Source organism: Pteropus medius, unplaced genomic scaffold (genome assembly GCF_902729225.1).
Source record: "Pteropus medius unplaced genomic scaffold, Ma_sr-lr_union100, whole genome shotgun sequence".
NCBI classification, from domain to species: domain Eukaryota; kingdom Metazoa; phylum Chordata; class Mammalia; order Chiroptera; family Pteropodidae; genus Pteropus; species Pteropus medius.
The window spans coordinates 2,377,443-2,390,840 of NW_024347867.1; the positions used below are offsets into that span (position 1 = coordinate 2,377,443).

The following is a 13,398-nucleotide window of genomic DNA, read 5'->3' on the forward strand; positions in this document are numbered from 1 at the left end:
AGAGGGTTTTGTGCCTGGGGGCTCCTAGCGGTTCTGAGCAGAGGTGTCCCAGGGCTGCCCCACAATGAATATGAATAGGAATCCTTGCTAAATGGGACAGCAAAGCGCACCGCCCTGAATGATGGCACGTCATCCTAACCAACGCAGGATAGATAGGAGGGTTTCTTTTGTCTCTTTTCTCCGCCGCAGCTCTATAAAAGCCCCTCTTTTTCTGAGTGAGGTTAGTTCAAGCACACACAAACTAGCTGTCCAGGAAACAGCCTAACCAGAGAGAGGGGAGTGGGGAGGGAGAAAGGCGGGGAAAGGCAGTGCCTCAGCTTTTCTTCTCATGTCTTGTCGCTGAGAAGTGGGTTGCTGAGCTGTGCAGATTATTATTTTTTTAATTCAAGATTTTCTTTAATTTCCCGCCTGAAGCCTCCCCACGGTCGGGCCGCATCCCCTCTAATAAAATGAATTCTGATTCAAGCTCTGTCTCTAGCAGAGCTTCATCTCCGGACATGGATGAGATGTATCTGAGGGACCACCACCACCGCCACCACCACCACCAGGAGAGCCGTCTCAACTCGGTCTCGTCCACGCAGGGCGACATGGTGCAGAAGATGCCGGGGGAAAGCCTCTCGCGGGCGGGCGCAAAGGCCGCGGGCGAGAGCAGCAAGTACAAAATCAAGAAGCAGCTGTCGGAGCAGGACCTACAGCAGTTGCGGCTGAAGATCAATGGACGCGAACGCAAGCGGATGCACGACCTGAATCTCGCCATGGATGGGCTGCGCGAGGTCATGCCCTACGCGCACGGGCCCTCGGTGCGCAAGCTCTCCAAGATCGCCACTCTCCTGCTGGCCAGAAACTACATTCTCATGCTCACCAGCTCCTTGGAAGAGATGAAGAGGTTGGTTGGCGAGATCTACGGGGGCCACCACTCGGCTTTCCACTGCGGGACCGTGGGCCACTCGGCCGGCCACCCAGCGCACGCTGCCAACGCCGTGCACCCGGTGCACCCCATCCTGGGCGGCGCGCTGTCGTCGGGCAATGCCTCGTCGCCGCTGTCCGCTGCCTCGCTGCCCGCCATTGGCACCATTCGGCCTCCCCATTCGCTGCTCAAGGCGCCCTCCACACCACCCGCACTGCAGCTGGGCAGCGGCTTCCAGCACTGGGCCGGGCTACCCTGCCCCTGCACCATCTGCCAGATGCCACCGCCACCGCACCTGTCCGCTCTGTCCTCCGCCAACATGGCCCGGCTGTCCGCCGAGTCCAAGGACTTGCTCAAGTGAGCAGCGGGCCGGCCCGGTTGCGGAGGATGAGGGGAGAGCGGCAGCGGGGGCCGCAATGCCGGGCCGGAGGGAAGGGGGAGGCCCGGCGCTCGGCGGGCGGGAGGGCGCGCGCGGGGCCCTGCGGCCTCTCCTTTGGGCTGAGCGATCTCAGACCTCATTTAACCTTCGGAGGGAACGGACCAAAACCAAATTGCAAGTTCTAGGTGGTAGCGAAGGGGGACTCAAACCAGACGTCGTGTGTTTTGCATGCATGCTTCTTTTCCCCCATGCCGCGCCAGTATTTCTCACTGCCATATGCTCTTGTCACAACTGCATTTGTTATATAAAGACGGGATCGGTGTAGTTAAAAACTTGCGAACGGACTTTAGAGTTGGCTTTCTCTGGCTCTGTGCTCTCTCACCTTGGAAAAGACAACCATCCCTTTTGTGCAAAACAAATGTAAATATTTCCTTGAGATGGGTGCAATTCCGATTGTCACTATTCTCTCCACAGTTTTGTTTTCTAGAGACAAAGGAGAGGGAGGGAGGGAGAGAGAGAGGGAGAGAGAGAGGGAGAGAGGGAGAGAGGCAGGCCCCAAGTTTTGAATCTCAACTCGGTCCAGAGCATGACATCTCGGTCCAGAGCATGACATCTCTTATGTGGGTTTTCCTTAAGACGCAGTGTAGGTCAAAAGAATGCATGCACGCTTCTCAATGAATCTTGTATGAACATGTTGTGCAGGCCGTGATGCCATTTTCCTTGTAACAAGGATTTATTAGTGAATTCTACCAAGTACTCCGCTTATCTGTCTGTGGTTGTATGAAATGAAAACGGGGGCAGAGTGCAAAGACCCGAACTCACGCACATGTGCTTCTTTTCCCATCTTAACCCCTTCAAACTCCATTCCCAAACTTCTTCTGCTGATCTAGGGGTGGGCAATTGCCAGAGCCTGGGCTCCTTCCACTAGCTTGCCCCACCCCCTCTTGCTCCGTTATTCTGCATGCGGGCGGGCTCTCTCTATCATCAGCTTTGGAAACTTATCGTGGTTTGGGGAGGGGTGCCGTTTTTATTTTCCTGAACATTTGCTTGAAATATTTTGTTAGGGCTTCAAAGACAATACCTGTCTTTATTTTTATATATTCTTGATAACTATGGTATATTTATTAATAACCAGTGTTTCTGGATGAGATTTCAAATAAAAAAGAACCTTTAAATCCTGGCTTTGCCTTTGCCTAAAATTTTTGAAGATGGGAATAGTAGTAGGGAACATGTGGACTAAGTAAGGTGTATCTGGGCCCCGGGTGAAAGATTTGGATGGGTGGGCAGATGGGATGAATTTTCTTTGGTCATTTACAAGTAAAGAGGTCAGATAAATTGGTGTTAATTATTACAAATAATTGTACTTCGAATGGGGCATTGTCTACATTGGTAGTCTTGTGATATCTGAGCTCCTTGTTTCCCTGCAGTAATCAGACCCTCATAAACTCAGCCATTGAGGTTTTTTAAAAAGTAATCTGGAAACCCAAAGTGACAGGAAATGAGGCAGAGTAGTTACTGCTCTGGCTGTTGTTGGCAACAGATGAGAATGAAGCAGTAAGTTAACTTCTTTTCACTTTTAACCATGTGACCTTAAAAAAAAAAGTTTAAAACGCAGTATCTGTTTTAAAAGTCAACAAAGAGTGGTCCTAGAAGATAATCAAATACCTGGCCCCTGCCTGCTCCCTGGACAGCAGCCCCTCAGAAAAAGGGCTCTGCTTTGTAAGGTGAGGGTGGGGGGTGAGGCCAACTACTACAGATTCATAGAGGGATTCTCCCTTCGTTTCTCCCTAAGAAGATTGCAAGGTCCCATTAGTTGCATACAAACTACTTGGAAATATGAGGTAGTGAGTGGGGAATGAAGAGAGAAAAGTCTTCTACACAAATAAATGATGGCTAAAACAAGGGTCATTTTAATCATTACTTTTCTCTCTTCAGCCCTCCCCCCTCATCCCATAACAGTTCCAAACAGTGTATATAAATGAAAGTAATCCAATAAGAAGGTTTTGTTTCTTCATAGAGGACAAGGAATGAAGCTCTAGTGATAACCCAACAGGAGAACATGCCTCTGTTTCCCACTAAAGAAAATGGAACTCTTACTGAAATATGACATCCCAGGATTTGCCTCTGCATTAGATGTAACTTCACCACCCTATTGGCTGAGGCCTAAGCTCTTCTTCAAGGGAAGAAGGGTGCCTCTGGGGGACAATAGAGCTGTCTCTCTCCAACATTCAGCATGGAGAGCACATATAGGGAGCAGCGCCCTTTCCTTCCTGGGTGCCCCACCGCCTGCCTGGTGCTGCCCCTCTCTGCGAGGGCATTTCTGTGGGTCTTGGTTCTATTTAATTTACTCTCATCCATCTCTTCTTACTCCTTGTCCACCCTCAGCGCCTCCAGTACCAGGGAGAAAGACCAAAGTGAGGGTCTACTGTGGAGGGGGCTTATTTTCTCTGGTTTTAGGCAGACAAATGGGGGAATAATAGTTTGTTTCCCAAGGGTGATTCATTTCTCTGGGCGAGGAAAGAGCTGTTGAGGATTTATTTGAAACCAACACAAGGCAGCCCTCCAGTCTTACCCCGTGAGTTTATTATTTAGAAAGGGGCGGGGAGGGAGAAGTTTCATCAATCAGAAAAACGACTTTCCCCTAAGCTACTTGCTTCTTTGAGTCCTGTTTCCAAAGGCCTGGGCCTGGGAGAAGACTCGAGGCCTGACCACTGGCTTAGTGGTGGGCTTCGCCCCCTCTCTGGACCTGGAGCTTAAATTGGAAGGAGTAGAGCCACACTCCTTACACCAGGGAGGGCAATGCTGGCTTTTGACATCGTGCTGCTGGCACAGGAATCCTTTGAGTTATCTCCAACAGTCAATTTAAGTAGCTGTGAGTCCTACTCCCATAGGTAATTGGGCTAAAAGGAACCTGGAGCCGGAGGAACTCTACCCGGAGTTCTTCAAAATCAGTTTTGTTTTGTTTTGTTTTGTTTTTTTAAAAAAAAGCCCTGCTTCCAACGTTAAGGAGTTCCCCTAAACAGGCCAAACTCTTTTCTGGGTCACAAAACTCCTTTGAACTGGAGATTGGGAGAAAAGATTCCTTTAAGAACAGGACAAGAACGGAAGGGAAGAGGCGATTGGGAGCCAGGTCGTCAGGAGTTTCTTGATTTATTGGATAGAAACAATCCCCCCTCGCCTCCCTGGGAAGGACCTTGCCGCGGTGCGAGCTGGTCGGCTGGGTACTTTGCAAGCGACTCTTATTTGCATTTCCCGTTAACTTCTCATAGGATTGATGCCAGAAAGAAGAGTTCGTGGCCGCGAAAATAAGAACGGTATCTGGCCGGGTATTTTTGCATTGTAAATTTGCCACTTTCTCCAAAGTTCTCAAGTTTAAAGCAGTTTTTAATTCAATCTGGATATACAACGATCCCTTCATTCCAGAATAAACTTTCCTTTATAGTTAAAAGGACAGCAAAAGCCTCCTGGGCAGAGATACCTTGGGAAGTCTACACTAGAAAATTCGGTGCGGTGTAAGCCAGTGACCAAACTTCAAGGGCGGGCGAAAGTCACACTAAGAAAGGAAAAGCAGGCTACTAGACTTCTGTTCCCAGCGACCCTCTCCCATCGCTGGGGTTCTGAGGCCTCGGGTTTACATCCCGAAAAGGGGAGGGGAGAGGTGGCCTGAGCATCCCACGAAGCCCAAGGGTTCCTAGCTCCTACAAGAGGAAGCCTTCTGTCTCCTCAAACTTTTTTTTCAAGATGCTGTTTGGAGCAGGGTTTTGTCGCCTCCACTAATACACTTAGCAGAAATTGCAAAGCTCCTTCCCTCAGGGAAGGCGGCGGGGTTGTTCTCTGCGCGTCTCGCTCAGCTAACAAGATTTAACTGCTCTTTCTAGGTTGGGCCCTCTCTCCCTGTCTCATCACCCAAGTTAAGAGTGCGCTCTTAACCCTCCCTACCGCGGCTTGTTCCCGCGGGGACAGGCCTGGGGGGCGGGGACAGGCCTCGGAGCCAGTCGGGGCCCGGCAAGGCTCGGTCTCTGTGATGCTGAATACGCCCCATGGGAGGTCAGCCTCACCCCTCCGAGGCTCTTCTGGAATCAACGGGGCTAGAGGAATAGGTACACGGCTCGCAAGGCACTTGCCCCTTGGGTCCCCCTCCGCGTCCCCCGGCCCGCGGCTCTCGGTCGAAGCCGGGGAAGGAGAGCTTAGCAGGGAGGACATCTGGGCCAGACCCCGACCGCGGCCGCTAGGAATTTGGGCCTCTCTTGTTAGCACAGCCCCGCGCAGTCCCGGCTCCGCAGGTGTAGGAAGCCAAGTGAGAGGAGGACGCTGGCAGTGACTATGGAAAGAAATCAGTTCAGGGAGGGGCCTGGCGGCGCGGGCGCACCTGCGTCTTCCCTGTCTCTCCGTAAACATGCGGGAGAATGAGTGCTCCTCCCTCCTCGCCCCTGCAGTCTTGGAGCCTCGTGCGTACCCATTCCCTCATGAGTAGCCCGGAGGAGGCAAACCCCGAAGGTTCGGGTGTGCAGTCTCGCTTTTCAGTTGTGTCAGTTTTCAGTGACAACCCCCCCACCCCGCCCCCTCCAGAACACTGAAGTTGCCGGGTTGTGAGGGGGCCAGAGAGGGTGGGATAAGGAGATCCACGATGGTGGAGAGCACGAAAGGCGCCAGAACCCGCGCTCGCAGAGTCCCTCCAGAGCCCCCGGACTGGATCCTCCCCGAGCCCCTGGCTCCGCCGCCCAGCCACTGGGTGCGTGGCCTCCCTCAGTTCTCCTGAACCCGGAGGCGGGAGCGGGCAGCTGGCGCGGGTCTGGGTTCCGCGCTGCAGAAACTGGCCTTACAGTAACCTCTGGCTCCGGGGCCTAACGCTGAGCGGACGACACCGAGACTCTCATTCTGCGTGGTGGAGGGGGTAGGGGGAGTTCCTTGGTTTGCCGCTGCGTCCGGTAGGAAACGTTGGCCTCCACTACCGACCCCCGACTTCGTGCTGTTTGTACCCTGTAGACTCCGAGAGGCCGGGGTGCAGACGGCTACAGAGAGATGCACGGAGTGGGATATCACCCAGCTAGGCCCGGCCCAGGCTGCGTAAACTCTTGAAAAGAGCCTCGAAATACCTAAGCATTTATGGAAATTGGAAGGGATAAAAAATAACAAGAGCAAGAACGAGAATAACCAACAAATCCAAACTCGGGCTTAGCGCTACGAGGATGCCCTTTCCTCTCTGATCCCTGCGCCCCCAGACCTCAGCCCGGCACTGATACTTTGTAAACTTTGCTAAGGAGATTCGGGTGGCCCAGCTGCTGCGCCTTTCCCAGCTGCATTTCCCCGTTGGGGAACCTCGCCAAGGACCCAGATCCTTTGCTCTCTGCGGCCGACCTGGGCCACAGCCCCTGGCGCGGAGCCTCTACTTCTAATCCAAGCCCGGGTCCTGTCTCCGATTCCGGCACCGAAGTTCGGACTCTGTCTCTGCAGCCGGCACTCGGGAAAGAAAGCGCAACGCGCTCCGGGAGTGGGCCGCGGCGGGGCCTGGACCTGCTGCGGCCGAGGCCTCCGGAGCGGAGAGGGAGGGCTGGGCAGATCTGGGCGCTCGACGCCGGGCCTGGATTTTGCTGTGGCGTCTTGGGGTTCGGGTTCAAGCGGAATGGTTGGATCTCTCGCTCCCAAGGAGGGAAGGGAGGGGGTAGCGCCGAAGGGTCTGTGGGGAGACTTGAGATAGCTGCCCCCAAAAGTTTTAGGGTTCCATCTGGCCCTGACTTTTTCAGGGCCCGTCTTTCCCATGCGTTCTGTGTCTTTCGTACAGCCCGGAAAGTTCAGGAAAGTTGGGGTCTGATTCTGGGTACGACACAGTTCACTTGCAATATGCGACCCCTCCAGAACCCCTCGGGGCCTGGAAAACTCCAGAAGCCGAGTTCTGAGAAGCACCGCTCGCCCTTTCTGCGTGCTATAGGGCAGCGGCGCCGAGAACGCCTTTCCGCCACACGCAGGACCCTGAACTCCACGCGAAGAGGTGGAGGTTGGAGCGCGCGCATTTTATGGAGACTCTCTTTCCCTCCTGATTACTCCACTTCCCGTCTACCCCGGAGAAGAACAAGGAAATTCACATCATCCTTTGAACCCATATGTAAAAATATAGCGCTCTAGTGCACCCCCAGCAACGTAAGTCTTGACATTACTTCCTTTGTAGCTTCTCTTAATCTTTCTCCACCTCAGCAATGATCACTTTCTGAGTGCTTCTGATGTACCAGGCGCTGTAAGAGGCACCAGGGAAAAAATGAGAAGTAAAACATCGAGAGAAGACGTTTAAATGCATAGAAAATGGCCCCTGCGCTCGTGGTCCTCAGAGCTTAGTGGGAAAACACAGATCACCTAGGTCCGATGGTAAATACTCCACCCGCCAAGCCCCAAGTGCTGCAAGCGCGTCTTCCCGGAGCTTTTTCAGATGCTGGAAACCTCACTGCCCATTAGCCCTACCAGATAGGGGCCAGGAGCAGATGCCTTTGATTAATATGGAAATAAAAAGAAGCAATGGTGGCTGTACTTAGTTTTGTCTCAGTTGTTTAGAGATTTATCGACACCGAGATAAACTTCAGTCTGGGGCACCTCCGTAATTCATGTCCCCATTAGTTATTACCAAATAAGCAAATCGTTTTTCTTTTAACCGGTTTTTAAAAGAAAAAATAAAAGGAGGTGGGGGAGGGGGGAAGTTGGGAGAAATCTTTTTTTAATGAGATTAGATTCATTATCCTCCTTGTCTCCAGTAGGTCCCTGAGCTACAGAAACTTGCCTCTCGACTCCGAGTTCACCAGGCTGTGTTCTAAACATAAAACAATCCTGTAATTTCCTTCAAGAACAAAAGTGTTCAAAGAAATGACCTGCACGGTATCCCCCCCTCAATAAAGTAGAATTGACTTAATGGTCTGTTAATTACTCCATCCCTGCAGGGGGAGGGAGGCTTCCGAAAGGATTGCTGAAAACTCTCTGTGCACTGAAGCTGTGATCTGTCCCCAAATGTACAGCTGGGGCTGGGCCATTGAAAACCCAGACAAAACAAAATCCCTGATAAATAATCCTACCTAGAACACAAAGATTCAGCATACAATTGTTGAATCTTTGCTGGATCCTCAGAGAAGACGGGAGGGAGCTCCTTTGGGGCTTCCGGTAATCTTTAAAGCTGGAGGCCAGGGGTTCTCTCACAAAAGTTAAAAAAAATTGTTTGACTTTTCTGTTTCCTTATCCTCCTGTGTTGAAGTTTGTTTCATCGTTTAATGCATTTTTAGTTTGGTCATCTTTTCCGGTTGTTTCTCTATGAATGCTTTAAACCTAGAAGACAAATTTTGAGTGTTATAGTTTTAAAAGACAGAGTAGAGAATCGAAATGTAGGAGATAGATTTGGGATATTATTCTCCGACTTCTTCACACCTGCATCATGACGATGTGAAGGCATCAACTGCATCATACAATTAAATATATTTCTAAAGTTAAAAAAAAAACCTTAAAACCTCTACTTAAACCCAAGTAAAACTGAATAACCCAGTAAATTTGGCATCAGAGACAGTTAAATAGAAAAATTCAATTTTCAAAATACCTCTTAAAGGAAGAAAATACACATAAACGTGTTCTACACTAATTTAGAAAATATTAATTTTAATTTTGTATACATTCTGGCTTTGTGGGCCCATTTAAATAAAACATTGCAGAAAGATGAAATGTGGCATCTATAGAGAGAGATATGTACCATGAAAGTGGTCAAAATGTGGATATGACCTGTTTTGAAAATTAGTTCTTTGTCTGAATTATGCAATAGCAATGAGTCTGTCAAGCTACATTGTTTGCTACATTCACCATTACTTTTTAAGAAAGTGATACTTAAGGGTCATTTGTTGACTGAAGCCAGCCTTTGCCTTCCTTCCACAGTTGACTGGACCCTACATGGTGTATGAGCTAATCAATATGAAGGCATGGACATAAGGGAGGCCAGCTCAAAGGTGACTGGCATTAAATTGTGCCTATAATTGTGTTTCATACGAAATGGTGGCAAACATACACTTTTCTCTCTTTTGGGAAAGTGAAAAAAATCTAGTGAATCAAAAAGAGACTCATCATTTAAACTCAGCTTGACTCTCAAACAACACTGAACTTTTGTTTTGGCTTTCTGTACAGCTAGCTGTTCATCCCAGTTACATGCGAAATGAGATCTAGATACAGAGAGACAGTGTGATCTGTGGAGTCTGAATAGCATGTTCCTTTCAATAAAACCCATACCAAGGCCATCTTTGCATGTCTACTCAATGAAGTCCTCAGGATCCTGACTTTCCCACAGTATATATAGCTAATACACAAATAACAACAAAAACAAGAAGCCGTTCTTCTTGCTAAATAGGCCAAGGGATATACTTGAAGCATGAGTCAATTTGTTGCCAATTTTTACAAGAATTATGTTATAAATAAATTAGATTCCAAGATTGAATAAAGCACAGTTTTAGAGATGATACTGAGTGACCATGAAATATAGAGATGGGTTAGTTTCTCTTTTTTCTCCTTTGCACTTAGGTATCAATGCCCCTCCTTAAAGAATATTTTGATTTGGAAGTTTGTTGTGTGTGTGTGTGTGTTTTTTCATTTTTTTTACTTTAAGATACTTGATTCTCTAAGAAAGTTGTTTTCCAGGCTCTTAACTGAGATATGTTAACTCTTCAGAGCCACAGAGTACATTGACTTACGACTAGTAACTTTTCCTCATTATTGATAGGGTCAAGTTTTTAAACAGAAAATGCTAAGCAACAACTGTATTATTCACAGTAAACACTAGATCTCAATACAAGGGCCTGTAACTTGAAGGAAAACACTAACAGTGAAAACTTTGAGGAATATATTAAAAATGAAGCAAACTAATATTTTTTTGAAAGCAATGGTTTTATTTAAACTTCAACTAAATGCTAGCTTGACCTTGAAGGAGCTGATGCTGATAGCACTGAAGAGTGCTGGAGAGGAGGGAGGGAAAGCTAGGGAGGAGAGTGTTACTTTCTTTCTTCTTTCTTTTTCTTTCTTTTTGTGAGTGTTACTTTTCTTAATTGTGGTTCTCATGTGCTCTCACTACGTAGACCCTAAACCTCCTTTAAGTGGATATTGAGGGGTGAGTTGCTTTTCTTATAGTTATTTGACCATTATAGATTCTTTTCTTCCTATAATTTACTTCTTCGAAATTATATTCGAGGGTCGCTCATCTAAAATATATACCATATGGCATAAAATGTTGTTTTAGAGTTTGTTGAAAGTAGAATTCGGTTCATTAAAACATTCAATGTTTCTCAACTCTTTAAGCTTGAGAGAAAGATCAGAGTGAAAGATGGAGAGATCGAATCTGCAGAACAGGGATGAAATGGATGTATTAACTGGAGCAGGTAAGGCAAGAAGCATAGTGGCCGCTTAAAAATCAAAACATTTCTGCTGATAACGCCACTTCAAGAGTTACTATTACTAGTTTGTCATCATATATATAGACTTTAGGTTGTTAAGACACCGCTTAGAAAAAGGACCATGTTTGCTTACTTCCAAGAGATAAATATTTATGGATGATTTTCTCTTTCTCTTGTTTTCCTTTCCAATTTTCCTTCCTTCCTCTACTCTTCTATCTTGCTTCTCAATTATCTCATCACCTTGCTCTCCATCTCCTTCTACCTCTCTGCTTCCACTCTCTACTTTTTTCTCTATTCCAGAATATTCATCATTCCACTCTATTTGTTTGTCCACTTCCATTTACCACTTCATTTCTTTAGGGGAATTTAGGGTTTACATTCCCTTAGCCTCCCCACTCTCTTTGTACACACACTCAGTCTGCTCCAACCAGTTCTGGTTTCTAGGAAGCCCCCAATGCTCTTTAATATTTTCACTCTCAGCCTGTGTTCCAGAACCAAAGGTGTTTGAAAGAAAGTGCTTTAAATTTCAAAAGCAGCATTATCATGAGAATGCCTTTCTAGGTGACAGGGGTATTGTGGTAGATGCTATATGTGTTTTACCAGCTAATGTTAACTTAGGGAAAATATTTATATTAATAATTACAGCAAACACAAAGTGCTTAGTACATGCCAGATGGTTTTAAATACTCAACATATAGTAACACATTTAAACTCATTGCAAGCCTATGAAAGCGGTATTATTATTCCCATTTTTGCAGGTGAGAAAATTGAGGCACAGAAAGTTAAATAACTTTCCGAGGGTTATGCAGCTGGAATGACCGAGATCAGTGGTTCTCAAAATATGATCCCTGAGCCAGCAGTATCAGCAGCATCTGGGATCCTGTTAGAAAAACAAATTCTGAGATTTTTTTTCTTACTTGCAAACTGGTAAGATATATTGTCACAGCCTCATGGATGCTGGAAGAAGACACAAGTCTCTCAGATCAGAAGCAAAGGACTTTATTTCTCACTGCATAGAAAGTGTCATGAACTTCATGCTCACATTGGTTCCCCTGGCCCCTTAATTCCCATAAGAGCAATGTAGAGGTAGATGCTGCACAGGAAGTGGACTGCATTACACATGAGGAATCTTGAGCTTAGAAGACCCCAATCTTTAATAATGAGCTTTTAGCAAACCTTCCCGACTTCTGTCCTGAAGTGAGAAATTATGTTTATTATCTGGCCTTCTGTTCCAAAGAGAGATACTCTATCTTCCAGGCTGTTTTCTTTACAAATATCTTTGAATAGATAGTCCAGAACAAAGTTCATCAGTGTCTCGAGATGTGCAGAAATGCAAGAGACTGTCTCCCAACAGAGGGTTGAGATGAGTACACTCCAGCAATTGGCATACTGTTGTCATCGTTTGGGACAAGGCCACTGTCTACCCCATTCCTGTCCCAGACATAGACATGATGTATATCTTTTAATATATGTGAAGTCCAAGAATCCTTGTAAAATAAGCAGTGTTATTTTGTGTGTACCTATTTTAAATTGATATGTAGATTGTATTATAGCCTTTCTATTTCTTATTCTTTTTTCTAGTCAGCATTATGTTTTAAGATCCATTCACTTTACTGTTGGTTCATCTTGTTCCTGACTTTTGACTTCTGTTGAGTATTTCATACTGTGTGTCCATCACATTTCATTTCTCATCTCCCTCCCAATGCAACATAGTTTTTGTCTAACACCTTGTTACAGTAACACTGCAATGAACATTGTTATGTGTGTGTATACATATATATATACACGTATATATATCCTTATCTCTAAGATATATAGTTAATATTCTTTGTTCATTTTTCTATCAGATCACCTGTCTTTTTCTTTTTGCTTTTTCAAGAGTTCCTCGTATAGTTTAATAATAAAAGTTTTAGATGTAACAACTGCTTTCTCCCAGCCTAATATCTTACTTTAATGTTTTATGAGCTTTTTTCCTAGATATGGTGCCCCAATTTTTCTAATGCAGTGCTAATATTATTACAAGATTTATATGGTGGAGTGTTAGTGGGAGAAGATATATATGTATATGTAGGCCTCTTATTATAATATTCTTATTTTTTCACTCTATTTCTTCAACCTCAATACTAATTCATGGGTAGAAATTCTCAAACTTTCTGGCTCCCTATTTGAAGCAGTTTAGTGCCTCATTAATCTAGGCTTAGTAAGAATTTCCACCTAATTATAAAGGTGTGGAGATACTGCTCATCATTATGTTCTATTATGTTATATATTCTATATCATTATGTATCTGTGATACAGTGTCATACAGTAGATAGCACTATACTAGGTTCTTACATTACAGTAGGAAATAATAAAGATGTGGTGTTAGCACTCAGAAAGCTTATCACCCAGTGGGGGAGATAATTAAGCAAATAATAAAACAGGGTAGGGTTCATTGAATGAGCAGAGGGAATTTGAAAGAAGTTTTAGTGCAGCTGGAAACGTGGAATTCTGTCTGTGAATGGAGTCAGAATGGTGCTAAGCAAGATATGGTGCTAGAGAGCCAGTTGCCAAAAGGCACAGTAATCCACTCGCTCATCTTTTTTTTTTTTTTGAATCAAAGAGGAAAGTTTATTAGAAAAAGGCTAACACTCCACAGACAGTGTGGTCTCCTCTCAGAGACAAAGAGTGAGAGGGACCAAGAGAGGCTTGGAAAGATAGTGTCTACTCACTCG

The 13,398-nt window shown here is 46.2% G+C and overlaps 1 protein-coding gene across 1 annotated transcript; it reads left to right on the forward strand.

Moving 5' to 3' along the window:
• The first annotated feature begins 449 nt into the window (after positions 1–449).
• OLIG3 (oligodendrocyte transcription factor 3) lies at positions 450–2,461 on the forward strand. Its single transcript, XM_039878985.1, has one exon. The coding sequence runs from the start codon at positions 450–452 to the stop codon at positions 1,266–1,268; it is 819 nt and encodes a 272-aa protein (XP_039734919.1). The 3' UTR covers positions 1,269–2,461.
• The last annotated feature ends 10,937 nt before the right edge of the window (positions 2,462–13,398 follow it).